The following is a 26,889-nucleotide window of genomic DNA, read 5'->3' on the forward strand; positions in this document are numbered from 1 at the left end:
TTTGATTTATAAATAAGTTTATTTATAATGATATTTACATAATAAAACAAAACACATGAAACTCACAAGTTATACAAAGAAACTGATGCATAATAAAAACAGCAATATAGACCAACAGGCAAAAATTTAAAGAAAGATTTAATAAAGACTTAAATATCAAGTAGACAACTTTACTTCTAAATTTCACTTTGTCACCCACACTGAACTGGAATTGAAGAATGGCTCTCTCTTCAGGAGGTCCTGTACTGGAAATTCTGCAAAGTGGTAAATTATATTTTGATAAGAATTCAAAGTTAATGACCTATTTCCATGCAGTACCTAATGCTGCCTTAAAATGAAGTCACATTCAGTCTGCTTTGAAGTGAATCAGATTAGTTCTGCCAGACTAGAAAAATGTCACCAACATTTTGCTGATATGTGGAGATGTGGCAGGAATAAACTACTACTTAGAGTAAAGAGAAGTGGAGCAGAAATGACTGGGCAACAGTTTCAATAGAAGCAAAAGCCAGGAGAGGGAAAATAATGAAAACATGCACAAGAATAGGTAGAATAGTAAGCACAGTCAGTGCAGTTGGGAAATGAACAGGAGGATTTACTTCGTGGAGTAAGATAAAGGGTTCTTCAGTTACTATTCACTGGAAAACAACTTAGTGCCTAGCCAAACAAATTTGTGTTAACAGAAGTACTTGGGAGGACCTGGGCTGGGGGTTAGTATATGGAATGCCACCTTTAAATTCAGGTTGAGTTCTTGTTGACAGTGGTGAACATCTGTTTCAAATAGCAATAAAATGAAAGCTATATAATCTATACAGCTGCATTCTTTAACATAATAAAAAAAGAACCTTCAAATGAGACGAGCAAAAACAAGACGTAAGCATTGTCAAATAAGGCACATGTAAAAATCTACACACATTATCCAGTGAAAGACAATATATATATATATTTGGAGGTAGAAATAATTACAAAAATACTGACATTTCTAAAGCATTAGCGTATTTGTTACAAACAATCACCAACTAATCCCCATTCAGAAAACTGTTTTGTAAAATGATTATTTAACATCTTCAAGACTACATATTCGTGGCTTTTTTTGAAATTTCACATGTGAGCATCTGGAGAATTCAGTTAGTGGCAAAAAAGTTGTCCATACTATGAGAAATGTAATATGGAAATTATAAAAAGTTATAAATGTTCATAAACCCCATGGTCATCATAATGTAAATGTCCTTGAGTGCACCAAGTTGACACTTCCTCATCAGTTAGGAATGAGCAATTCTCATTTCACAGGCCCATTGATGTTTTTAGTAGCGTGGCTATATCTGCTGGCATACTTCCTTCGTCACCTGCAGGTCAGAAACTGGGGTTACAAGTTTGATAAAAATATTTTATGAAGCATACTTCTTTCCAATTTTCTCTACTTTTGGTGAATTCTTAATCACCTTTCAAAGCCCAGTTTGATTCAGTGTTACTCCCTGTTAAAAATCTTCTCAAATTCCTACAAATAATATTAGGGCTACTTCCCCTGTGCTCATGTTCACATTGCCAGCAGAGCAGTCTACAGCTTCTCTTTCTGATTTGATAAAGATATAAAGAGACAGATATAGATAGCCTGGATCATATCCTATTTATAGACCACACAGTATTTACTCCTCAGGTTCACTAAATAAAAGCATCTATATAACAATCTGAATGTGAAAATAAAGACAAAACTCACAAATCCAAACAGAAATAATTTCCTCTAAACTTATTTTCAGTCCAAAGATATCATCATTGACTTACAGACCCCAGCTATAGTCTAAACAAAACTTTTATCTACTCTTCTCCTTTCAGTAAAAAAATGCATAAGATGACAAACCACTGTATAAACTCTCAGGAAATTCACTGACATGCTTGCCTCTGAACTTGTCGAAAGACTTGAAAAGAGTCCAAGAAATCCAAATTTAACATCACATAAAAAAGTAAGATGCAGAAATAACTGGTCATACAATAAAAAATAAACTTTATGAGGAAGCTGGGTGATAGGGTGGGAAGGAGGCTTTTATTTGCCTTTTTATATCTTAGGAATCTTGAACTATGTGGCCTTATTTACCTTTTTAATAAAAAATTAAAACTTTAAAAATCATTCTCTTCAAAAAGATGGAGGAAATGGAGACAGTTCTATTTGATGACTGTTTCTAATATCCAATTGCTCTTTAATATTATTCAATTTTTTAATAAGTGCATTGTGTTGTACTCTAGAATAATGAGTATTTTGCTAGTCAAAATGAAATTAATATAAATGTTAGAATTCTTAAGAACTTAATATTGTGCCATGTGCTCGGGATTCATAAATATTTCTAATATAGTAAGTAAATTATAAAACTGCAGATAAAATTATGGACCCAGTTTTATTTCTGGGATATTTCTGTGTCAGAGACTGAGAATGGAAGAGACAGGATTATTCAAAATCAAAGTGGTTTTATCAGTTCTGGCAAAATGATCTTAGTTATTGCAGTACTTTTGACACAGTATGCTTATCTTCTCCTGTGCTATCCATAATCTGCATACCAATCAAGGACTCAGACCATCTTTGTTACTCCCTGCTACTGCTAAATTGATGCCCTTCCATATTTTATGCTGACAAAAAACTTACCTTCATCTACTGTGGTCATATCTTGTTCTAGTTTCAATTTCTGTTGATTAATTTTTAGCATGGATTCTTCAATTGTCCCTTGGCCTATTAATTTTATAACTAGTACTTCTCTAAAGAAAACACAAGATATGTCCACTGGTTACTTAATATAAAATTATTTGATATATATAAACTATGAAATACATAAATCACTTAAGAATGCCTTAAGAATAATTAGAAAATTGCTTTAATGAATACATCCATAAATTTAAGTTCTTTTATTCACACTACTTAAGACTGACATTTTCTGAGCATGTCACTTACTGATTCAAGAGATAAGAAAAAGGTATCTATAAAAATTGCTGGTATAACTGAATTACAACAAACAATTCTGGGTTCAGGTAGGTATTTCATTTTAACAAAGAACATGCTTTACTTATCAGGTTCCAAGAGATATAATTTAGTACAAAAAGCATGGAAGTGTTGTAAAGTACAAAGATTACATAGGAGGTTTTAGTTCTACAGTAAGTACTAATAAATATTTGGTTCATAAATGAACTTATCAATGTCTTTTGGAAATACAGTAAAATACACCACAAAGACTGATTGTTTGCTGTTTACATTGAGAACAGAGCTGAATTATAGGTATTTTACCTCTTTATGTCCTGTGAGCAATGTCTAATTTAACTTTCACCTAAAATACCTACAGCTCACATAACCTACTTCCTATGAGGTAAGAAGGTAGCAACTGTATCACATTATCAAATCTGTCTGGCTCTTACATGGCTTAACAAGAAGTTATTTCAATTACTAATCTTTTTCAAAGGGGCTGGGCCATTGGCAGGACTTCGTTTTCATTAGTTGCAGACCGATGCGGACTGGGGGTGGGAGGTTATTCTGTTTTATTTTTAAGGCTACACCATGTAGCTTGTGGGATCCTAGTTTCCCAACCAGGGATTGAACCCGCTCTCCTGGCAGTGAAAGTGCTTAGTCCTAACCGCTGGACCTCCAGGGAATTCCCTGCTTTAATTACTAGAATATGAATAGGTTATATAGTGGAGTTCATATCCAACACTGTTGGTGTAAAATACCACAGGAGCCTTGCTTTGCTGAAAATACAAAAACAAAAAGCTAAGAGAGGACATCTGACAGATCATATTCTAATATTCTATAGAAATTAAACTGCCATTTAATTAAAAATAAGTTTCAAATGCAAACACTCACTTTGTCTGGCCTACTCTATGACATCTATCTTCTGCTTGTTTGTCATTGTAAGGATTACAGTCAATATCATGAAGGATGACAACATTTGCTGAAGTCAGGTTTATTCCTAAGCCACCAGCTTTTGTTGACAGCAGAAAGACGAAGATATCCATATCGGTATTAAACTCATCAATTAGATGAATTCTAGAAGATAAATATATTAGGTTAAATCTCACAAAAAGGTTTATAGTGAAAACTGAAAGCAATCACATCACATGGAAAATAAACTTCAAGATGTAAACATATGCTCTTGGCACTCGAGTTATTTTCCTTTTCTATATCATTTATCTCCCTGCTGCTACTGCTAAGTCACTTCAGTCATGTCCGACTCTGTGCAACCCCAGACGGCAGCCCACCAGGCTACCTGTCCCTGGGAAGAACACTGGAGTGGGTTGCCATTTCCCTCTCCAATGCATGAAAGTGGAGAGTGAAAGTGAAGTCACTCAGTCATGTCCGACTCTTCGCGACCCCATGGACTGCAGCCTACCAGGCTCCTCTGTCCATGGGATTTTCCAGGCAAGAGTACTGGAGTGGGGTGCCATAATTATGCAGATTTGATTAATTCCTAATTAATTTTGTTTTTTGTTAAAAGACTCTTGGCTTTTCTAAATTTTGATATGGCTTTGTGATCGTTAACCTTCTTAGAGTCAGTCAGCTATGACTCACAGACAATATCCCTGATGAACTATGCATTTCAAGATTCAACTATAATGTTCATTCTCTTTGGTATTACTTCTCTTCCTATTCAACGCAGGAAAAAAAACTTACTCTAGCTGATAAAAAAAATAAGCCAAAGATATAACGCAGTTTAAACACACTAGAAAAAGCACTGCTTTTAAGACAACCAAAACCCCAAACTTACTCAACTACCCTCAAAATAAGAAAAGTCCAAGATTTTAAGGTAATCTTGGTTTAAAGATAATGTGCTTTAGGCTCGGAATGATTTTCAAAGAGAAAAGCACTGACATACATATAACTCTAACTAGCTGTTTCAAAATATATCTGAATATGATTCAGAACAAAAATTAAATTTTCCTCAACTTAGGGTAATGAACAAACGTAAGATTCAAAGCAATATACAATTCCATGAAAAGCTCTAGACATTTAAAATTCTAACATTTACTCTTATTTGAGAGTAAGGTAGAGATATTTTCTGAAACCAAAGTATACCAACCTTTCAGAAATCTGAGTCTTCCCATCTAATCTGAGGTACCTATGCTGATGATGCTTTAAGAGAACCTCTAAAATATCCAGCATCATGGTAAATTGGCTAAATAATACAACTCTATCACCCTGTGGAAATACATATATTAGTTAGATACATAAAAAATAAAATGATAAGTATCTAATGAAAAACTGCCTCTTTAATAATAATCAAGTAATCATAGTGAAGATAAATTTCTTATTTTAGATTATATATAAATTATCTAAACTTTGGACCTAAAATTGATTTTTAAGACTAATTAATAGGAATAGCTACAAAAAATACTAATTAGATTGTGATCTTACAAATCTATTTCACATGTAAACATTATGCATTAATTTATGTTAATGCTCACATATAAGGATTAATTTATGTTACCATTGTATCTTCAAAATACTAATTTTGAAGTAATTATATAGAATGCCACCTATGAAATAATGACAATTAAGATTATTTTAAAAATATATATTCTATTAACTTCTATTAGATGGAGGAAAAGTAATCAGGAAAACATGCCCAAATATATCCAAAAAATGCTCAAAACAATTTCTAGAAGACTGTAGAAAACAGGCTAAAACTTCAAGAAAGTCAAATCATGCCAGAACTACTTTTAAAGTAGCTGAACTAATTGGGAAAACATATAAGGGAGAAATATTATTCTTTAGTACCTTCTGCTTCAATTCAGACAAGATGCATCCTAAAACTCGAAATTTTCCAGAATCTAAAATCAAGTCCATGTCTAACTGGAAGTTATTAATATGTCGATACTGTTTACAAAGTACATGTAATTCAAAATCTGTCATAACTTCCATATCTTCAAAGATCAGGTCAGGGTTAGCCTCACAATGTGTAGGTTCCTCAAAATAAAACAAAACAATATACACCTCAAAATGAAGATAATTTATAATATGATTAGAACAATCTAATAAAATTGTTCAGATCTTTCAGTGCAACAGATTTGGCAAAGGAAATTAATAATTATTTTTTTGGCTATAATACAGATAAGAAGTTCTTACTGTTTTAGAGATAACATACTGATATATTTACAGTTGAAATAATGTCTAGAATTTGGTTCAAAATAATCCTGGGAAAGATTCTAGGTGAAACAAGAGACAGCAGTCTCATTCCAGATGGTAACTGTAGAATATGGGCGAAGGTTACACAGGTAGAAGCTTTCATTATACAATTCTCTCCACTTTTACATGTCTAAAATTTCCCATGAGTTTAATATAAAACAGTTACAGAAAACATGGAAACAAAAGCATATGGCTGTGTTAGAACAAAACTTTATTTGTAAACTTAGCTACTGTCATATTTGGCCTCAAGGTCACAGCTGGCTGACTCTTGATGTAGACTCAGTCCTTCTTGGCTCTTATGTCTCCTAACTGTTTTCAACTTTGTCTTAAAAATGTTTTTAAAGGGTTAATATCTTTATTAGGTTCAGTGGTCTGACTTTTAGACTAACAATGAATCTCAAGCTTAATAGTGCTAATAAAGCTTATTGTTAGCATAGAATATCCTTACCTTTAGCATAAGCTGAGACATTTCCTTGAGTTTTTCAGCTGTGTAATATTGGCGATGTAATAAAGGATGATTGGCCATTTTTCTCAATTGCATCATGACATTGCACATTTCTGTATTTTTTTCTGTGATCCAAAAAGTACACATTAAAAAAAAAAAGTTGATGGCCACTTGCTGAAATATATCTCAATGCAAACAAAAGGTTTTAAAACTATTTCTTCAAATTCCAACTTAAAAAAAAACCCCAGCAAATCCCACTATCATACGATTAAACAAAAAAGTAGTCCCAGTACAGGATTATTCTTTACATAAAATTGTGAAAGTAAGGTTATACCCAGGTTATTGATAGACTTTTTCAATCTGTTGAAGAGATTCATATACAGTTGTTCCTGCTTCTCTGACATTGCACATAACTCAATTCGATCTTTTTTGGGGGGTAGCTGCTTGAGAACCTGTGAAAGGAAAACAGTTTAAGCAGATCATTCAAATAAAGAGTAAAAAAGATTTTAAAACCAATCATAATAAAAATACACAGATAAGAGTTACCTCTTCTTTTACTCTTCTGAGAATAAATGGTTTTATAATTTGTTTTGCATGTGCTATTCTCTCCTTTTCATATATACTTTGCTCATCTGCTGATTTCTAAGTAAAGAAAGAACATGACATTTTAATGTTATTACACAACATGAAACTCTCCCTCACTACATTCTGAGTTGTTTCCCGTAGAAATTCAGTTCATTCTAGATGGAACTTGAATTCTGGGCTGACACAGAGTTCTTAAGACTCCACATGTACTTTCAGGTTTTGTGACAAATCATGTACTCTCCGGAGGTAACGAAATTGAACTGCACTAGGATACTGTTCAGAAGTAACTAACTGATGAGTCATTACTGATTACACAGATAACTCTCTTAAAAAGATATGTGTGTATTTAAGGGAGTTTGGGTGGAGGTAAAGAGAGAAAGAAGTAGAAACTTGTATCTATTTGTGGAAAATGGCCCCCAAAGAAAGCTAGTGCAGGTGATGCAAATCATTAGTCTACAGAAATAGGGTAGTTCCTAACCAAAACCTGTTAATTTTGGAGAAGAGGAATTTTATTCTAAGATTTTAAAGGAATCCTCCATATCCTCTGATCTGCTAAGGCCACCAAGTGGGAGGGAATATATTAGTGAAATTAGAAAGGCAGCTGGCAGTAGAAGATTATCAGAAAATTCTCACAAAATACATGTGATTTGGGAGAGTGTCAAGAACCTATATAAGCATTGTTGTGCTGGAAAATCAGAGTTCCTAAAAACTACACTCTCACTTTTTCTAAGTAACAGGGAAAAAATTAACCATATTTTCTTCTAAATAAGATTTCTTTATTGTTGACTTTTAATTTATGAGTGTTAATGCAAAACATATCTCCCAGTATATGAATTTTTGGGATATTCTATCTTTGCCTGGCTTTATGGTTTACCTATTAAAAAAAAACGCTCATTTATCTAATTTTAAAAAAGAAAATGATATGATCAAACTTTCTCCACATACTAAATATCTGAGCTATCCATTGATTTGAAACGATGATTCAGAAAATCAGGATATTAAAAACCAAAACTTTCACACAATGATTATAGAAGCCTCCAGTTTACTTCCCATTGTATTTTGGCTGACTTCCCAACTCATCCAAATACAGGGATATCAACCACTCAAACTTATTTCATAAGGACACAAGTCCGACGAAAACAAGAAAAAAAGACAAAATTTAAAAATGATCCAGATAAAACACAAAGACATTTGAGAAAAAAATATGAATTTATGCTTACTGTCTTAGAAGAAAACATTCTTCGTATTTCACTGGTGCTACTACTGAACATATGCGGCATAACAAAATTCAACAGTGACATGAGTTCTAACAGGTTATTTTGCACAGGTGTGCCTGTGAGCAGCAGACGGTTATTTGCCTATGAACAAAGATAAAAGTTTAGATTAGTGTTGCCTTAAAAGAAAAAAATATCTATATACTTTTTGGTTATCTCCCTCAGTGGAGGAGAAAAAAATTAAAATCATTATTAGTAATAAAATACTGAGTATATAAAATAGTCAGTTTATAAGTGGGTAACTCATGTTCCCACATTACTTTTCTATGAAGCAATGAAAGAAGATAGATTACCTCTGATATCCATAAAGTTTATCCTATAGTACAAAGGTTGGCAAACTAAAGCTCATGAGCTAAGAATGGTTTCTACATTTTTAAAGGGTTTAAAAAAAAGAAAAAGCAAAAAACAAGTGATAGTACCTATCTATGGCTCATGGAGCATGAAAAGTTACTTATCTGGTCCTATACAGAAAAAGTTTACCGGTGCCTAATATAAGATACCATACACACACACACACACACAATCTGAAATTTTATCGTATTTAGAAAAATTCAGAGAACATTCTCTTACATTAATTGTCATAAGGTGCTGGTAGCGGATGGAGCCCATATTCTTCAGCATATGGCCCTCATCAAAAATTGCATAATTCAGTTTCAGCCGACGAAACAAACTACGATCATCAGAACTGCTGATGGCACAGTTATACCTGTCACCAAAATAAAAAATCAGTCTCTAAGAATAAACCTTTAAAAGCGTGGACTCATGAGATTAATGTTTTAAAAAATTATTTTTATTTATATATTTTTAATAGCTAGTACCTAACACAGCTGGTACTCAAGTAAGTACTAATGTAGTTATATCCAATAATTATTGATGTACATGTAAGTGTATATGTGTTAGTCACTCAGTTGTGTCTGACTCTTTGCAATCTAATGGACTATAGCCTGCCAGACTCCTCTGTCCGTGGAATTCTCCAAGCAAGAATACTAGAGTGGGTAGCTATTCCCTTTTCCAGTGGATCTTCTTGATTTAGGGATCCAGTCCAGGTACCCTGCACTGCAGGTGGATACTTTACCATCTGAGCTACCAGGAGGAGGATGTGCATGTAACCAAGTTACAAAAGCTGCAATATAAAAGACAATTTATATGCTGCAATTAGACAACCTCTACACATCTAGGAAGAGGCCAATCTGGGTACAATTTATGTGATCTGCAATTATCACACTTTGCTTTATGAACTATTATATTTTAAGAAGCAGTAAGGAAAAAAAAAACCATGAAGCTAAGACATTTCTGTTAAGAATATAATGTGCTGTGCTTAGTTGTTCATTGTATTAAACTGGCAGAGTGAATCCAAGAAATAACAGTTAACAGCAGCTAGCAGTACAAGACTATATATGAAAATGGAGTCTCTTTTATTAAGAAAAGATGAATTCTTTTAATCATGGTCTCCTACAGAATTAATTAAAAAGCGTTATTATGGTTCAGTTCAGTTGCTCAGTCGTGTCCGACTCTTTGCGACCCCATGAATTGCAGCACGCCAGGCCTCCCTGTCCATCACCAACTCCTGGAGTTCACTCAGACTCATGTCCATCGAGTCAGTGATGCCATCCAGCCCTTCTCCTCCTGCCCCCAATCCCTCCCAGCATCAGAGTCTTTTCCAATGAGTCAACTCTTCACATGAGGTGGCCAAAGTACTGGAGCTTCAGCTTTAGCATCATTCCTTCCAAAGAAATCCCAGGGTTGATCTCCTTCAGAATGGACTGGTTGGATCTCCTTGCAGTCCAAGGGTCTCTCAAGAGTCTTCTTCAACACTACAGTTCAAAAGCATCAATTCTTCAGCACTCAGCCTTCTTCACAGTCCAACTCTCACATCCATACATGACCACAGGAAAAACCATAGCCTTGACTAGACGGACCTTAATTGGTAAAGTAATGTCTCTGCTTTTGAATATGCTATCTATGTTGGTCATAACTTTTCTTCCAAGGAGTTAAGCGTCTTTAACTTCATGGCTGCAGTCACCATCTGCAGTGATTTTGGAGCCCCCCCAAATAAAGTCTGACACTGTTTCCACTGTCTTCCCATCTATTTCCCATGAAGTGATGGGACCAGATGCCACGATCTTCGTTTTCTGAATGTTGAGCTTTAAGCCAACTTTTTCACTCTCTTTTATGGTACTATCCACCAAACTGAAAAATGCGTAAATCTTCAACATAACTCATTCTATTACTTTTGTTGCATAGTCCTTAGCATAAGTTTTATTTCATTTTACTACTACTATTTTTAAAACATTTTTTAAAAAAGATCTGGTGGCTGTAAAACAATTTTTTCTCTTCCAATTTTTTTTTTTCTCAATACTTACGTGGTCACGATTACATTGTATTCTTCGTATCTACTATGAATGTTGTATCTAATCTGTTTACGTTCTTCTTGAGAACCTAGAATTTAAAGATGAAACATACAAATTGATTGTATTTATTGTACTTAACTGTATGTTAAGATTTTAAAGACATTTCCAAAGCTAAGAGAATAATGACAAATTCTTACCATAGTAACAGAGCACCTTTAAAGTGGGGCACCATAAATTAACTTCTCTTAACCAGTTATCTATGAGACAAAAGAGATATTACTTGTAGCATCTGCTACAAAGGATATATGTGTGCAATGAAATGAACACTAAAGTCTAACAAGTTCTACCAGGAAATTCTTCTTTTAAAAAGTTAACATGATGATTTTGAAAAATCACAGACTTCACAATGTTATCCCTGAGATTTTCAGGTGGCACCAAAATAAAGAGCGGAAGGCCAATCATTGTATTTACAGATGATTATTAATTTCTAATTTTGACGTTTCTTTTTTTTAGGGGTGGTGTTACGTTCATACATATATTCTCTGACTCCAGTCTACAATCAGTTGAAAAAGAATGAAACAGTAATTTGAATTGGGATGAACTGCATATTTCTCACTTAATAAATGTTTAGTTATAAGTTTAAATCACCTAGCTTCCCTTAAATTAGTTACTCATGAAACAATTTAAAAGTATTACGAAAACAATCTTTTCAAATGATACTTGATCTGTAATAATTTATAAGATGAATAACTTACTTATACTGGAGTTATTTTCTTTAAAAAGACTTCCAGTATAATAACACACATACGCAAAGGGAGAAAAGTTATGAGGAAATCACAAAAATGAACATCCACCTCCACAAACTAAGAAATCACACACACACACTTTTTCTTCCCTTCATATAAAACACTATTTAGTCGAGTAAAATTGTCCACAGTAATAACAAACCTATAGTTGATGCTGGAACAACAATCAAATGAGGACCTTTATTACCCTCCTGATAGAGGTACGCCAGAAATGCAATGGCTTGAATAGTTTTTCCCAGGCCCTAAAATAAAAGTTTAAAAGAACACATATTAAATATAAAAACAAACCAAAGACCCAAATAAATACGGGAAAAGGAAAGAAAAAAGAATATTTCTGGTTTTATTTATTTATGATTCCCCACAATGCAACTCTACTAAATTCTTAGTTCTCAATAACCATAAAACAGATCATAATCTCCAAGTGATACTACAACGTAAAGAGTGGGATGTATTTTAACTGCTAGTTAGTATGTGATACACACTAAAATGAAAGACCTCTGCTTGCATATAAAGGATATAATTTTGGTAATTGTTAATATAAAGCAACCATTTAATACATATTGGATTGATAGAAAACAGCGTTCCATTGACTAACTGGAGCTGAATATATACCCATCCTATTACTCAGGAATTTTACTCCTAAGAATATATTCAAGAGATATGACAGCATATGTCCATGAAAAATCTTGCGTAAGAATATTGATGTACTTTTATTATAATAACCACACACTGGAAATAATCTAAACTGTCATCAATAATCTAAACTGCCAGGAAAGTGGATAAAAAGCAACCACCACCACCAACCACTGATACATGGAAGAGCATGGATTAATCTTAGTAATTTTATTATGTACCAAATGAACCAGAAACTATTTAAACAGTATATATTGTATGGATCTATTCATATCAAGTTCAGAAATCAGAAAAAAAAATTATTGTACTGTGATAGGTGTGAGAATAGTGGTGATGTTTGACTGAAAAGGAGCATAAGGCAACTTTCTGGGATGATGGACATGTTGATTGAGAGGCAGTCACATGGGTGTGCATACATGTAAAAAGTCACTAAGCTGGAAATCTGTATGCACATCGACAAAGTATTATATTAAAAAAAGGCTGCTGCTGCTGCTAAGTCGCTTTAGTTGTGTCTGACTCTGTGTGACCCCACAGATGGCAGCCCACCAGGCTCCCCTGTCCCTGGGATTCTCCAGGCAAGAACACTGGAGTGGGTTGCCATTTCCTTCTCCGATGCTTGAAAGTGAAAAGTGAAGTGAAGTTGCTCAGTCGTGTCCAACTCTTCATGACCCCATGGACTGCAGCCTACCAGGCTCCTCCGGTTGTGGGGTTTTCCAGGCAAGAGTACTGGAGTGGGTTGCCATTTCCTTCTCCAAAAACGGCTAGAGAGGAAGAATAGCTCCTCAGGAGAGCTAAACATTGCCAACTGTTAGGAACTGAATTGCTCTCAACTTCAAATTTACATGTTGAAGTCCTAACTCCAAATGTTAAGATTTTTTGGAGATAAAGCTTTTAAAGAGATAAGTTAAATATAGAGTCGTAAGGGTAAGGGCCCAACCCTTATCTTTAAGAAGAAAGACTGAATGTGCCCACAGGAAAAGCCATGTGAGGACACAGCAATGTGTCTATCTACAAACCAGACAGGAGCCTCTGGTGAAACCAAACCTGCCAATACTTCGATTTTAGACTTCCAGTCTCCAGAACTAAGAGAAATTTCTGTTGTTTAAGTCTCCCTGTCTTTAATATTTTGTTAGGGAAGCCCTAACAGACACTACCTTATCATAAATATTGTACTTTACAGGATACAAGAACAGTTCCACATAACATATCTCATTGATACCAAATATGATATAGGAATTACCTATGCCTTACTAACTTTAGCCTTGAGAGATTAGGTCATTTGGTAAAGGTTAGGCGGCCCATGAAAGACAAATGTAGACCCAGAACCCAGATTTGATTTCCAAGTCCAGTTTCCACAATTATACTATTCTATATTCTATATATAACTTCTAATTATTTTTAAATCCCGCATATAGTATTCACTTTTCTAAACCACTTGTTATGTTTTAACAAAAGTATGAGGTACATGTAGGAATTATCTTAAAATACTGACGATTATTTTACTAGAAGCGAAACAGAGGACAAGGATTATTATCTTGTCAATTTTTACTTTGAAACTCTATACAGTGTAAAAGAGCTGACTCACAGGAAAAGACCCTGATGCTAGGAAAGACTGAAGACAGAGGATCAGATGGTTGGACGACGGCATCGTTGACTCAACAGACATGAGTTTGAGCAAATTCCAGGAAATAGTGAAGGACAGGGAAGCCTGCATGCTGCAGTCCATGGTGTCACAAACAGTCGGACATGATTTAAGAGAGTGAGCACCACCCCCACCACAACCTAATACATATATATTCAATAAACATTTTCTCCACTGAACATGATTCATTTTTAATAAACACTTTTTAAAAAGTATAGCTGGTGGAAGGAAGGTACAAGTTAGATTAAAGGTCAAGTTTCTACATGACAATACTTGGACTATTGGCTGTAATGAACTTCCTAAGCTTACTTCCAAGTAAAATGTGATTGGGAAAAGAACAGAAACCCAGAGATCTCTAATAAAAGTAAAATGGCTGAGATGACGGTGATGATAAATGTGTAGATTTACTTACTGACAAGGACAAGTATCTATGATCAGTTTTAAAGGCAGCTATAGAAAAGCACAGGCAGTAACATCTCTTTTAGTATAATATATATGTATGTACATGTGTATATATGTATGGTGCATTCAAACACATCTGCAGAATAATCTGGAAAGATACAGCAAAATAAATACTTATTTTAAGGTGATAGGATTATGTGTGATATTGTTTTTTTCCCTACATATTTTTATGTAACACCTAATTTTAAAAATATATATTTATTAATTTGATGAGAAAGACAAAAAAAAACTATTTTCATTTCTGAGAGGAAGTAAGGAGGCTAAAACTCACATAAGCAATAGAAAACTGAGAAGGGTAAGAGGGCTTATACTTTGGTAAGAGCAGTAAACTAACAGGGTCAAGGGAAATTTTCACTTTTTAAATGACAGCAAGGATGCCTACCAATAATATATCCTAGAAATGGAGTACTACTTACCATTTCGTCTGCCAAAATGCCATTAAGTCCATGTTTATGTACCAATGCCAGCCAATTCAAACCAACCTTCTGATAGGGCTTGAGTGACAAACTGGTAAAGAGAAAGTTACCGAATGTTACAGATTTATAATTCTATTAACTTTCTCTACTAGTTTTCTGAGACGCAGTTTAGGTTTACAATGCACACAAAAAGGAAAGTATCTAGATGGTCTTACCTTTTAACTTATTGTTATTAATAAAAGCTATTTACACTTAAGAAAATGAACCCCAAACATAACACGTTTTAAAAAGTCTCTCAAATTGCATTCTGTATTTGTTGATTTACTTCTTCTGGCAATAAGAATTACAAAAGGTATTATCATATTCAGTTAAAATGTAATGCTATGAAATTAATTACATAAACAATTAGACTATTAACTATGGTAACATATTACAAAGCTAACATTTATATTAGAAAAATGCATTCATATGAATGAGTATTAGCATACTGAGGAACTTAAAAGTATCAGAACAAAAACATAAGCATAATTTGCTACTTTGCCAGGCTGATTTAATAAACACTTTCTGAATGAATGCCAATCACCTTTAATGTCGCTGGTATATATAATTACAGAGCACGTATGCATTGTGTATTTATGTTTGAACTATGTATAAATGTAAACTTGCTAGGCGTAAATAAATACCAACGAATAGAAAACAGCAGGCAAGTGTCAAAATGTGATTTAATTTGTGAACACATAACAGATTAATCCCTGGGATTAACTTTCTTGAAAGGTAAAATGGAAGCATTACAGTGGACGAAAACAATAGTTTTTTTCTGAAAGTTCAAGTTGTTAAAAACTAGTATTTACTGAACATCTATTACATACACAGATACACAAAAATATAATTTTCAGGTATTACCTCAACCTTTTAGTATTCCATAGAGTTAGGCTATTATCATTTTAACAGATGAAAAAACCTGAGGCTCAGCAAATTGCCTGAGGCTGCATAACTACAAAGCAAAATCTTATGGATAAAATTTTAACTCAGAAAGTCTCTCTCACTCAAAAGCATATTCTTATACTCGCTGCTGCTGCTGCTGCTGCGTAGCTTCAGTCGTGTCTGACTCTGTGCAACCCCACAGACGGCAGCCCACCAGGCTCCCCTGTCTCTGGGATTCTCCAGGCAAGAACACTGGAGTGGGTGAGTGGGTTGCCATTTCCTTCTCCAATGCATGAAAGTGAGAAGTGAAAGTGAAGTCGCTCAGTTGTGTCCGACTCCTAGCGACCCCATGGACTGCAGCCCACCAGGCTCCTCTGTCCATGGGATTTGCCAGGCAAGAGTACTGGAGTGGGGTGCCATTGCCTTAAACCCCACATTAACATAAAAACTTAAGACAAGGCCATGCTCCTCATTCTACAGCTTTTATTCTGTTCCTTTACTTTCTGCTACACATATCCTATCTGCACATAGGGAACGTGTCTAGACACAGCCATGGGTATGATAAATGGTTAATGGGTCAAATTCTGAAGTCGAGACACTTTAACTAGAACAGTGGTCAAACAGGTAAGGTAGAAAGGTATCCATCTTAAATCAGAACCTATTCTTCAACTGTGGGGTGTGCAATCTGCAAAACATTTCTCATCTGAAAAAGTTAAAAGTAGAGGTAGAAAAAAGTCAGCAGTGTTGCTGAAGCCTTTACAGTTCATTTCTTAAAATGTCTTTGGTCTTCTTGGACAGTACTATCTCTATGCCATTAGAAAAGCAATAATAAGTAGAATATACTATCGAAGGTATTTCAACTTTTCAGATCCAAATAAATTCTACTATACTGGTAGTCAAAATAAATGCTGATAACTGGACTCAAGACACTCTACTATGGGCTTTACATGCATTATTACTTTATTTAACCTACATTAAAAAGTAGGTACTATTACTATAATCATCTCCATTTATAGATGAGAAATCCTCCCTGGAATTCAAAGAAGTTAAGTAACTTGCCTAAGGTCACAGTTATCCGAATCTGTGTCTACAGTGGTAGAGTAGAGCTGGCATTCAATCCAGGTCTGTTCCAGAGCTCTGCCTTCAATCACTAAACAGCAAACATGAAAGTTTTCTCTCTCTGACCCACCTACTCTACAGTCACGACTTTCTATTTTTAAATTGAACTTTCTATTATTTTTCTGAGTCATTCCTAACGTCTTAGTCATCCCCTACAGATCAAGGTTCACATTCCGTGAAAATGATGAAAAACTCGATAAGGTAGGCACATTACATCACTTATAAACATATGCCAAGAGCCAATATGCTATCTCAATGTAAACTGATCACAAATAGGCAAAAAATATTTTAACAAACAAAAATGACTGAATCTATGCATCACTAACACGTTAAGAAATGAGTCTATTAAAATATTCTTAACTATACCTAAAATTTTACAAAGTGATGAGATTTTGAGAACCACCTTCTACACTGAATTTTCCATTCAAATACAATTGTTTCATTCACACTCATAAAGCAGCTATAGTAGTTGTTCTGATCAGGACATTAAATACCTTTACTGAGTACATGTATGTGTCTTATTTGCTCTTCTGCTCAATTTATCTAAATTACAAGTAACTAAATTATCTAAATTATAAGCAACTGTCTGTTGCAGCACTGGTGCCCATAACACAAATCTTTTCAGAAAGCAGAAGGATCACTGAAAATGCAATTTTGGCAAACATTTTCCCAATTCACTTGTTAAGACAAGTTATAAAACAGGGCAGCTATATAGTCTTTGTCAGTCACTAATATTTAGTTGCTATACAATTACACCTCCCATTAATTGTGACATTTCAACATTTTCTAAAAACTTTTGACTGCATATGAACCCCAACTATAAGTTTACAGGTAAGAATATAAACTGCTCAGGGTTATCCGAATGGTATGAAGTATAGCCAGGACCTTGTGAGGTGGGTAAGTGATCTCTTCTCAGTAAGGGACCATAACTATCCGACATTGTAGATTTTCTTACCTCCCAATGAGGAAAAGAGTGATTTTAAGATTTTCTGAGGTCATGAAAGAAAATAAGGCAGCATGTTTAAAGTTACTTGTTTTGTAAGGGGGTAAAATCCTTTCAGATATAAGTTACTCTGATTTCTTTTCAGAGGGAAATTAAATTTGGCTTAAACTTCCTGTCAGAGAACACTAGCTTCAAAATTATTTTGAAAGGTGAGAAAGGCCTGAAATAGAAAACTGGAGAATATACAATGTGCTAAATTTAAGTGTAAAATGCAGAAGTAGAGGGCTAAACTTTTTGCAGCAGTTCATATGAAACAGATTAGGGATGCTAGTTGATCAAAAATTTATATCCCTTAAGTATAACATGAATGCTGAAAATACTACTACAATAATAGTTTGTACTAATAGCAGTATCCAAGCTACTAAAATATTTATATCACAGGACTCTGAGTTAGTTGGATTACGTCTGCAGTATAGCTCTGCATTTGATGTCACTGTCAAATGGTTTCACAGCAACTGTTTAGGAACAAGGATATGGAATCATCCTGTCAAGTTGAGGTTGAACAAGATCAGAAGAACCTTAGTAGATTTAGTGCAGAAAAAGACAGGACACACATAAATAGATATTATTTTACACTGAACACGTGAGCTATCTTTTCAGTTAGAACAGTATAAACCTGATAAAATGCTGATTAAAGCTAAAGGTTGAGAGATGGCTACATTTATGATAGAAATAAAATAGGAGTAATGCTGAGGTTTGTTTTTTTAACTTTTCCCTCGCTGTATTATTATATTTTAACTTAAGGCAGTTTTAATTCTGATGTTTTAAAATAATGATTATGAATGTTAATGGTTTTGAGATACATATGAGAATTTTTTCTTTTGCCAGGACTTTAACAGGTTACACAGTTAAAAATATGTCATAGTTACACTATGTCTGTATTTTCTTTTATCTCTAAAAGGTTATTTTTCTGCTAGAATTCTTATAAATTCATAATAGGAAAATAGTTAACAAAATTTTGCTTCAAAATAAACTTTACTACAAAGAATTCATTCTGTTAAGTAAAAGCATAACAGGTTATTCATCAGGATTGCATAATATTTTCTTCAGTACTAATAAACCCTTTCCCAAGGCAAGGAAAGTACTTTAAATGTCTCTACTGGCCATTATGCTTGGCCAGTATACCAAATGAAAATCTGCAAGTTGCTTGTGCAACTTACACTGGCTAAAACAAAAGCCAAGACAACAAATTTCACCCCCTAAAAGTGTATCTAAATAAACTCTAGACTATCTGTATAGGGCTTCAGAAGCTATACTTTGGACAAGATCCAATAAGCACCTAAAAAAAAACCAAAACACCTATTTTTCTTATCTGTTCAATATTTCATAAAAAAGTCTTCAGTCTAATGGAAAGGATACCTTTATTACCTGATCATACTATTTACAAGTGACAGGACTTTGTGGATGTGGGTTTAAGAGAGAAATTTTTTAAGTGATGCAATAAAGCACTTGATTTTTTAAAATCCAAATCACGATAAAGTAGACTCAACTGGGTAAGCCTTGTAGAGTGAAGAACTCCCCATATCCAATGCTGTAGAACAAGAAGGAGCAGCTCCAACTACACTTTTAGGAGATGAATTTGCTGACATGGTCATAGTTCTTTCTATGCAACAGAGAAAAGAGCTTCTTTGTGGGAACTGCATCACGTTTCCCTACACCATCCCATAGCACCCTAGAAGGGCACAGAAAAGATTGTAGCTTACTATTAAAGGCCAGTAACCATATCCTGATTTTTTTTTTAATCTTGATTTTTTAAATTAACCAATGATCAGCAAATATGCTTTGATCATTAACTTAGTAAAATATCAAGAAGTATAAAAAATCACCAATGAAGGTAATTAATTTTAATGAGGCCCTGGTGCTAATCTTATTATATACCTACCAGAAATATTCTGAACAGAAATAATTCATTTAAAAAATTACATAACACTGCAGAGTATGGATATACCGTAAGTAATTCTAACGAGGCTCTGATCTTAGAAACCAATTGTTTCCATGTTTCTGCCTGTATGTACTATCCCAGTAAACAATTTTATACCTTTTTTAAAATGGAAGCATTCTGAACAGTTCTAGGTTTCCAGACAACTTAAAAAGAACTTTTAAAAGAAGTTCAAAACAACCGTCCGCCCACCATATCCCAACATCATGCAAAGTAGAGATGTTCACAATCACAAAATGCTGTGTTAGTTATGTTCTGGTTGTTGGACAATTTTTTTTTTTTAGTGAAAATACGTTAGTGCTTATTTTTTGCAAGAATTCTGACAAGGTATTTTACTGACAGCAACAGGTGGGGGAATATACTTCATGTATTTTTTAAAAAAATCAATTTTCCTTACATAATCTATTTAATAGAAGTGTCCTTTTCACTTTTTGTGTGTTCTTACCTCAAAAAAATTTAAAATTTGGGCTTCTGAAAGCCATTTAAAACATTTAATCACATATATAGGACATTCATGATTAAAAAGAAATTGAACTAAGACAAATTCTTACGTTGATACAATTGAGCAGCTGACTCTTCGAAGCCCTAAATTAAGTAAAGAGGTAGCTAAAACCACCTTTTCAGGTTCTGTGACTGTATAAGAAATTATCTGTCATCACAAGGAAAACGTAGGTTATGTAAGACCGTAATTTTTTTTCCCTCTAACTTACAATGTGATAATGGAGGAAAATATCCTGACTGAGGAGAAGGGGAGAGGAGATCAATGGAAAAGAATTCACACACCACTTATGGACCACTTTAGGAAATCCTGGTTTTCCCTTTTGACATTAGTTTTCCTATCATTTCCATGGTTAAGTTTCTAAGGCACAATATAGAAATAAAAAAGAAACCTTACACAACTGAGATAAAACAATAAATAGGTGCATACAAGTGTTACCTTTGGTTTAGAATGGAGGGTTGCTCTGTGTTCCATCCACCTCCATTTCCAGTGAGCATGGTAACTTGTTTTGTCAGTTTATTTGAAATGTCTTCACATTTGTTCATAAGCCTTATAACTACATCCCTTTCTTGAATCAGTGTTTTACAGTGCCATATCAAATCTTCTGATAAGCCATTCGTTTTGGACATCTTTGTGAACTATGGCATGAAAAGAAAAATAATTTAACAGTTCAGATCTAGAGTCAAACGGAGAGTCAATCTCAATTTCTTTCTTTGTGATGGAAAAAAGTTTCTTAAACTTTTATTAATGACCTTCCTTAATCAAGTGCAAAGACAATCGGCATTTTCATTATCATATTTCTCTTTGATAAATCTCACTGCCATCTTAAACTCATCATGTTGAAATAAAATACATCTTTCTCTTCAAAATACTTTGATTCCAATAGCTGTTTTCTTATGGGAGAAACTCTAATGTAATTGTTAATGTCTCCTATCAGTCATTTTTTTGCCTTTAAAACTCGATTCATGTCTATTACCAAAGGTAACAATGCCAAATGTAATAACTGGAGACCAGATCTCTTATTTTTGTCACTTCCTATGAATATGACATATAGTCATATGACTATAAGATTAATTTTTCTGAAACATACTTTTCCCTATCTAGCATCAAAGTACAACCCCTCAAGCTTTCAGAACTCCAATTATTGATATTGTCCCTTGATATTTTACCCTAACCTGAGACTAATACAAAAGTTAACTGTGACCAATTTGATAGTTTGATTAAACTTAATATCAATTTCAATACAAGACTTGGATAAATGGTTTTGTGTGAAAACTCAGAATTTCTTTCAAAATATATCTGTATTTATTTTTCTAAAGGAGATATTGACTATTTCACAGTGTAGAAGTTTTAACAGAATTAGAATTTTTCCACAGAACTGAAAAATAATATACCCTGAAATACTGTACAAAAAATATTTTTTGTGTAAACGATTAGAAAAAATCCCAGTAGCTATCTGAAAGCTGTTTGTTGGACAAAAAGAAAAATAAACAAAATTCAGAACAGAATAAAGCTAACTAAACTAAAACTATCTTATCAAGATAAAAACCACACGATTTTGACTCATGACATCTTACTTGGCATATTTTTTCAAGTTGTAACAAGAATCTCATAAACAACTCTAAATAATCCCTGTTATCACAATATTTCTAAGTTCAAAGAAAAGCTCAAGCAATAGAAATTTAGTAGCGGATATACTGAGAAAATTTCATAAAAAATAGTTTATATTAATACATTTTTTTTATATCTAACTTAGAGTAAGTTGGTAAGAAATGAAATTTTTAATCTGTCCCAAAGCCATATTATTACTGCACTGCAGGAATAAAAAACAACAAAACAAAGATGCAGCGTGCCAAAAAATGGCACTATGAAATACGAAGTTATTTGCACACTACTTTATATTTTCACAAGGACAACATACATTCATAATCACAATGTAACCTTCCATTTGGTACTTTCAGGGAAAAGATTTACACATAAAGAAGGGGATATGTGGGAATCAGTGCCTTGAAGATTTTAAGGAGGTTCTACTAGAACTTTAATTACAATATTTTTATTTTTAAATGGAACCCCCAAAAATAATCTCATGTCTATTATGGGGTATGTGTTTGTGATATATATGTGTGAGAGAGAACCAACAAGAATAGCCAGGAAAAAAAAAGGAACATACAGTGTGTGCTTTGTATGTGCCAGAGACTGCTAGGTAAGACTCATTAAGTCCCCACAACTGCAAGATCAGTCCACCAGTTCCGGATGAATAATCAAGGCTCAATTCCCAAGGTTACAAAGCAGGATAAAAAGACTCCAGTTAATGCTCTTTTCACTAAAAACTAGTAACTCCCCAAATAAAACAAAATAAAACTGTGAAAGTTAAAAAGCAAAAACCCCTTTTTTCTGCAAATAACTGCCATTTATTGTGTGCTTTATTTTTAAATAAAATAACAATTTTATTTATCACTACCCTGGCTGGTAAACATACCTGGCATACAGACATATTCCCTGTTCTCATGTGGTTTACAGTCACTGGGAAAGACACACAACATACAATTTTAAGTGTTAACAACTGGTATTACAAGTTGTTGTTCAGTTGCTAAGTCATGTCTGACTCTCACAAGGAAAAAAAACCGAAGTTCATGTGTATAATATAATCGAGGAAGTCCTTTCAGAGTAATAAGGCCAGAAATCACAAAGAACAATTTTGACTCAAAAAGATCAATTTAATATGTCAGAACTTAGAGAAGCAGGATATAAACATACATTAAACAAACAAGTAACCAAACATTACCACTTCCTGATGAAAGAACACATCACCAACCATTTAATAGTACTGGTGGGAACATCTAATTCCAATTTTGTTACTTCTAATTCCACAGAAAATATAACCAGAAAAGCCCAAACTGGGAAGCTATAGAACAAATGATCCAGTTTCTTCACCAAAGATTATAGGAAGGGTTGGGGCAGGAGGGAGGGAGAGAGGCAGAGGAAGGTGGGGGGAGACAGGGAATGGAGCAGTAGCGGGGAGGACAGATGAAACAAGATTCAAGGGGGTAACTGAAGCTGGTGATGAGTACACAAAGGTTTGCTGCTGCTGCTGCGTCGCTTCAGTTGTGTCCAACTCTGTGCAACCCCACAGAAGGCAGCCCACCAGGCTGCCCCCCCCCCCGCCCCGGGATTCTCCAGGCAAGAACACTGGAGTGGGTTGCCATTTCCTTCTCCAATGTATAAAGTGAAAAGTCAACGTGAAGTCGCTTAGTCGTGTCCGACTCTCAGCGATCTCATGGACTGCAGCCTACCAGGCTCGTCTGTCCATGGGATTTTCCAGGCAAGAGTACTGGAGTGGGGTGCCATTGCTACACTATTCTAATTTTTCTGTCTAATATTCTTGTAGGGGCAACGATGGGGTGTGCAAAACGCAACTCATTCCACAATGCTGTAACAGTCTGACTGAGACTTAGTGAACTTGACATTTTGGTATTTGTGAAGTCAAAGTTTCAAAACTTAACTCTCTGAGCTTCTCACACTCTTTACCCCTCCTTCCATATAAGACAGCCAACATTAGAGATGACCCAAATTATTGCTGTTAGTTTAGAATTTAGATCTAAGTAGTGATACATTGTCAATGAATGTAAGACATCAGTTTCATTTCTCATCAGAAAGAGAAAAAAGTTTCACTGTTTGATAAATTTGCTAATATTAGCTTTAGTAATAAGTAATAGTAAATGCAAAACATCTCTCTCATGTAAATGAAGACTCTAGGGAGCAGTTCAGATCTAGTAGAGTGGTTCCAAAAACCAAAACTTCTACTTTGTTGCTTCAATATCCTTGCATGTGGTTCCCAACATCACACCTAACAGGAAGAAGAGATCCTTTAAGGATTCTTTCAAAAATCACAGTATACTTCTGTTATATCTCACTGGACAGGAATTTGTCAAATTACCAAAGGGAGGCTAAAAAAAGTAGTCTTAAACATACTGTGGGTAATGTCACCTGTCATAAACCTGTTTTAAAGCACAGAGTGGGTTAAAAAGACAGAAAAATGATTTGATCCAAAAAGTTTGACTCAGTATGTCTAGAAATGACACTGATGAATGAGTAGAAAACTACAATGGTTTCTTAACATTTCACTAATAATATATTGTGGGTATCTGCAGCTAACGTTTTTCAAGAGACAGACAACTGAACAGGCACTTACTTTCCAATCCTTAGACTGGTCAGTACCATAATTACAGCCCATTTACAGATGAAGAAATAGAGGAACAGAGAGAGAACTTGCTTAAGGTCATGTAAGTTGCTAGAAAATGTCAGAACTGGGATTTAAAACGAGGCCATTTAGCTCCACTCTATTATTCAACAACTTCCTAGCAGGTATTTATGAAACCAAGGGACTAAATAAAGAGGCATGAAACACAAAGACAGGAAAACAAGTTTCCTCAGGATGTCAGGGAAATCAGACCCCAATGTCCCAACTGATCATTTGACCTATGAACAACCAGTCCAAACCAGAGCAGGTCTTAAGACTCCAGAAGACTTTTTCAAGAAGATAAAACTGATAAAATATCTGAAGTGTTTAATAACTGAGGGGAAATTTAGACAACTAGGGAAGAGTCTAGAATTGAAGTAACAAGTACATATACAAAAACTAAGACAAGAGAAGAATCAAGACAGCTAATAATTAGGGACAACAAAATGCTGAGCAAGAGAAAAAAAGCAATCATGTTGTATATTACAAGGTTCAGTTATGAAAGGTATTTGCATAGTCTAACAAAGTAGATACTAAAAAAAAGATTTTCAAAATTATCACATTATTAAGATATTGCTAGGCCTGGGAAATGGGCATGTGAGACAGACAGTGAGAAGAGAGCTAATCCTACCCCAATGCTATAATGTCTTGTGTCATGTCAACAAATAAGCCCTGCAACTGAAAAATTTAGAAAAGCATTATGTTTATATTACCTAGAGATATAAAAGCGATAAGAATCAGACAAGATATGGAAGCAATTATTTGCAGCACAAGAAATGGGCTAGGAAGCGGATGGATTCCTACGGATTTTCAGGGAGAACAAGGCTGTAGAATTATTTAACCTTTTTATCTAAATATATGCATAAATAATAAACATTAAAAAATCCAACATTTAACTTCAAAATATTTTCATCAAGTGTGTGTGGAGGCAGGGGAAATGGGCATCTCCCCCTTAAGAAAAGGTGTAAGAAAACTACTATTATGTCACTGCTCTGAAGACAAAAAGCATTTAACAATCCTGTAAGTTATTTAGCTTCACTAAAACAAGACTTAAGAAATACAAAGTACTCTGTAAAAGCGGAATCTACTAAGAAATCTAAAGTTATTGATGAGCATAAAAATATGACCCTAATTACATAATGTGAAATATACAAACATACACATAAACAGATGGATACTCAATAAATCTTAAGTGGTGACTATCTTTGGTAGAATTTTGGCTAAACTTAACTTTCTTTTTTCTTCTTGCATGTACTGTTTCAACTTTAGACAAAACAAATTCTTTAAAAAAATGATAAAGCTATTTCTTTCAGAGGGAAAGAAAAAGTAATTGATAGTAACTGGATAATTTAATGAAAAAAAAAAAAAAAAAGAACATCAACATGGCCCTGATTACCATCTCTTTGATTAAAAAGTAATAATGTTTTTAAAATAGTCACAAACTGAAGTACCTATCTCCTGCCACCATGTGTCGCTCTTACAGCACAAGTAACTGAATTTCTACAGGAAGGGGAAAATTGTTTAAAAGCACACTTAATTTCCCCCCTAAATAAAAAGTGGCACAGCAGCTTACAAAGTACTCAAATGCATATGTGATTTCAAAATAAATATTTATCAAACTTACAAAAGTGAAAACAAAGCCTGAGTCCAGCAATCTTCTCCATTTTATTGAAGCCACCCTATCAGGAAGTAGTACACATCACAATGCATCAAGTAACAAATTCACAGACATTGTACAATAACCACCAGGAAAACAAAGCGAAAGAAAACTCGCAGTATAAGTCACTAGAGGATGGGAGCAGCACAACAAGGCGCTTAGTGTTTCCATGTGAGCCAAACCTTGTTTGCTTGGTTAACAGTCAAAGAAAACTGCATTTATACTGATCTAAATGTTATGGAATTAAGTGCATACATGAAAACATTTTAGGTTGAGTTATTTACATAGAGTTAGCTACTCATGAATCTTCAACTGATCAGTATACACTACTGTTCTGATTAAAGTATAAAGGTGCAACATATAAGATCATAGACATAATAGTATCTCCACCTTACTTTGCACAAAGCTAAATAAAAATTCAGTAAGCGGTGGATTAACTGGTGCCATCAAATGTGTGAAATCTGGCAATAAAAACGCCAACATCACATTAACAGTACATGTTTTTAAACTAACAACATTTTGGCTGGCTATATTTCCAAAGTACATGATTTAACAATGTGGCTTCACACCATAAGCACATACTTTACTGCTATTAAGCAGAAAAATAAGAAAAATGGAAAAATTATGAGGAAAATTGGACAATCTTTAAATTTTCATTTTTAAAAACGATATAAAGCTGCAAACATAAATACCCTCACATAATGCACTTATTTTGTTAAAAAAACATAATTTTCCTCATG

The 26,889-nt window shown here is 34.1% G+C and overlaps 1 protein-coding gene across 4 annotated transcripts in view; it reads right to left on the reverse strand.

Moving 5' to 3' along the window:
- SMARCAD1 (SNF2 related chromatin remodeling ATPase with DExD box 1) overlaps positions 1-26,889 on the reverse strand; it is a 90,049-nt gene continuing 63,160 nt past the window's right edge. For all 4 annotated transcript variants that reach the window (XM_069593661.1, XM_069593663.1, XM_069593664.1 and 1 more), the window contains exons 10-24: positions 20,691-20,890; positions 14,769-14,859; positions 11,758-11,857; positions 11,007-11,066; positions 10,822-10,897; positions 9,029-9,164; positions 8,405-8,542; positions 7,146-7,241; positions 6,934-7,051; positions 6,603-6,724; positions 5,747-5,935; positions 5,049-5,167; positions 3,836-4,018; positions 2,633-2,742; positions 1-1,343 (exon numbers count right to left, since the gene is read on the reverse strand). In XM_069593661.1, coding sequence (XP_069449762.1) covers positions 1,282-1,343; positions 2,633-2,742; positions 3,836-4,018; positions 5,049-5,167; positions 5,747-5,935; positions 6,603-6,724; positions 6,934-7,051; positions 7,146-7,241; positions 8,405-8,542; positions 9,029-9,164; positions 10,822-10,897; positions 11,007-11,066; positions 11,758-11,857; positions 14,769-14,859; positions 20,691-20,890 — 1,800 coding nt within the window. In that variant the 3' untranslated portion in view covers positions 1-1,281. The remainder of the gene's footprint in view (positions 1,344-2,632; positions 2,743-3,835; positions 4,019-5,048; positions 5,168-5,746; positions 5,936-6,602; positions 6,725-6,933; positions 7,052-7,145; positions 7,242-8,404; positions 8,543-9,028; positions 9,165-10,821; positions 10,898-11,006; positions 11,067-11,757; positions 11,858-14,768; positions 14,860-20,690; positions 20,891-26,889) is intronic.

Source organism: Ovis canadensis, chromosome 6, assembly GCF_042477335.2.
Source record: "Ovis canadensis isolate MfBH-ARS-UI-01 breed Bighorn chromosome 6, ARS-UI_OviCan_v2, whole genome shotgun sequence".
Taxonomy (NCBI): Eukaryota; Metazoa; Chordata; class Mammalia; order Artiodactyla; family Bovidae; genus Ovis; species Ovis canadensis.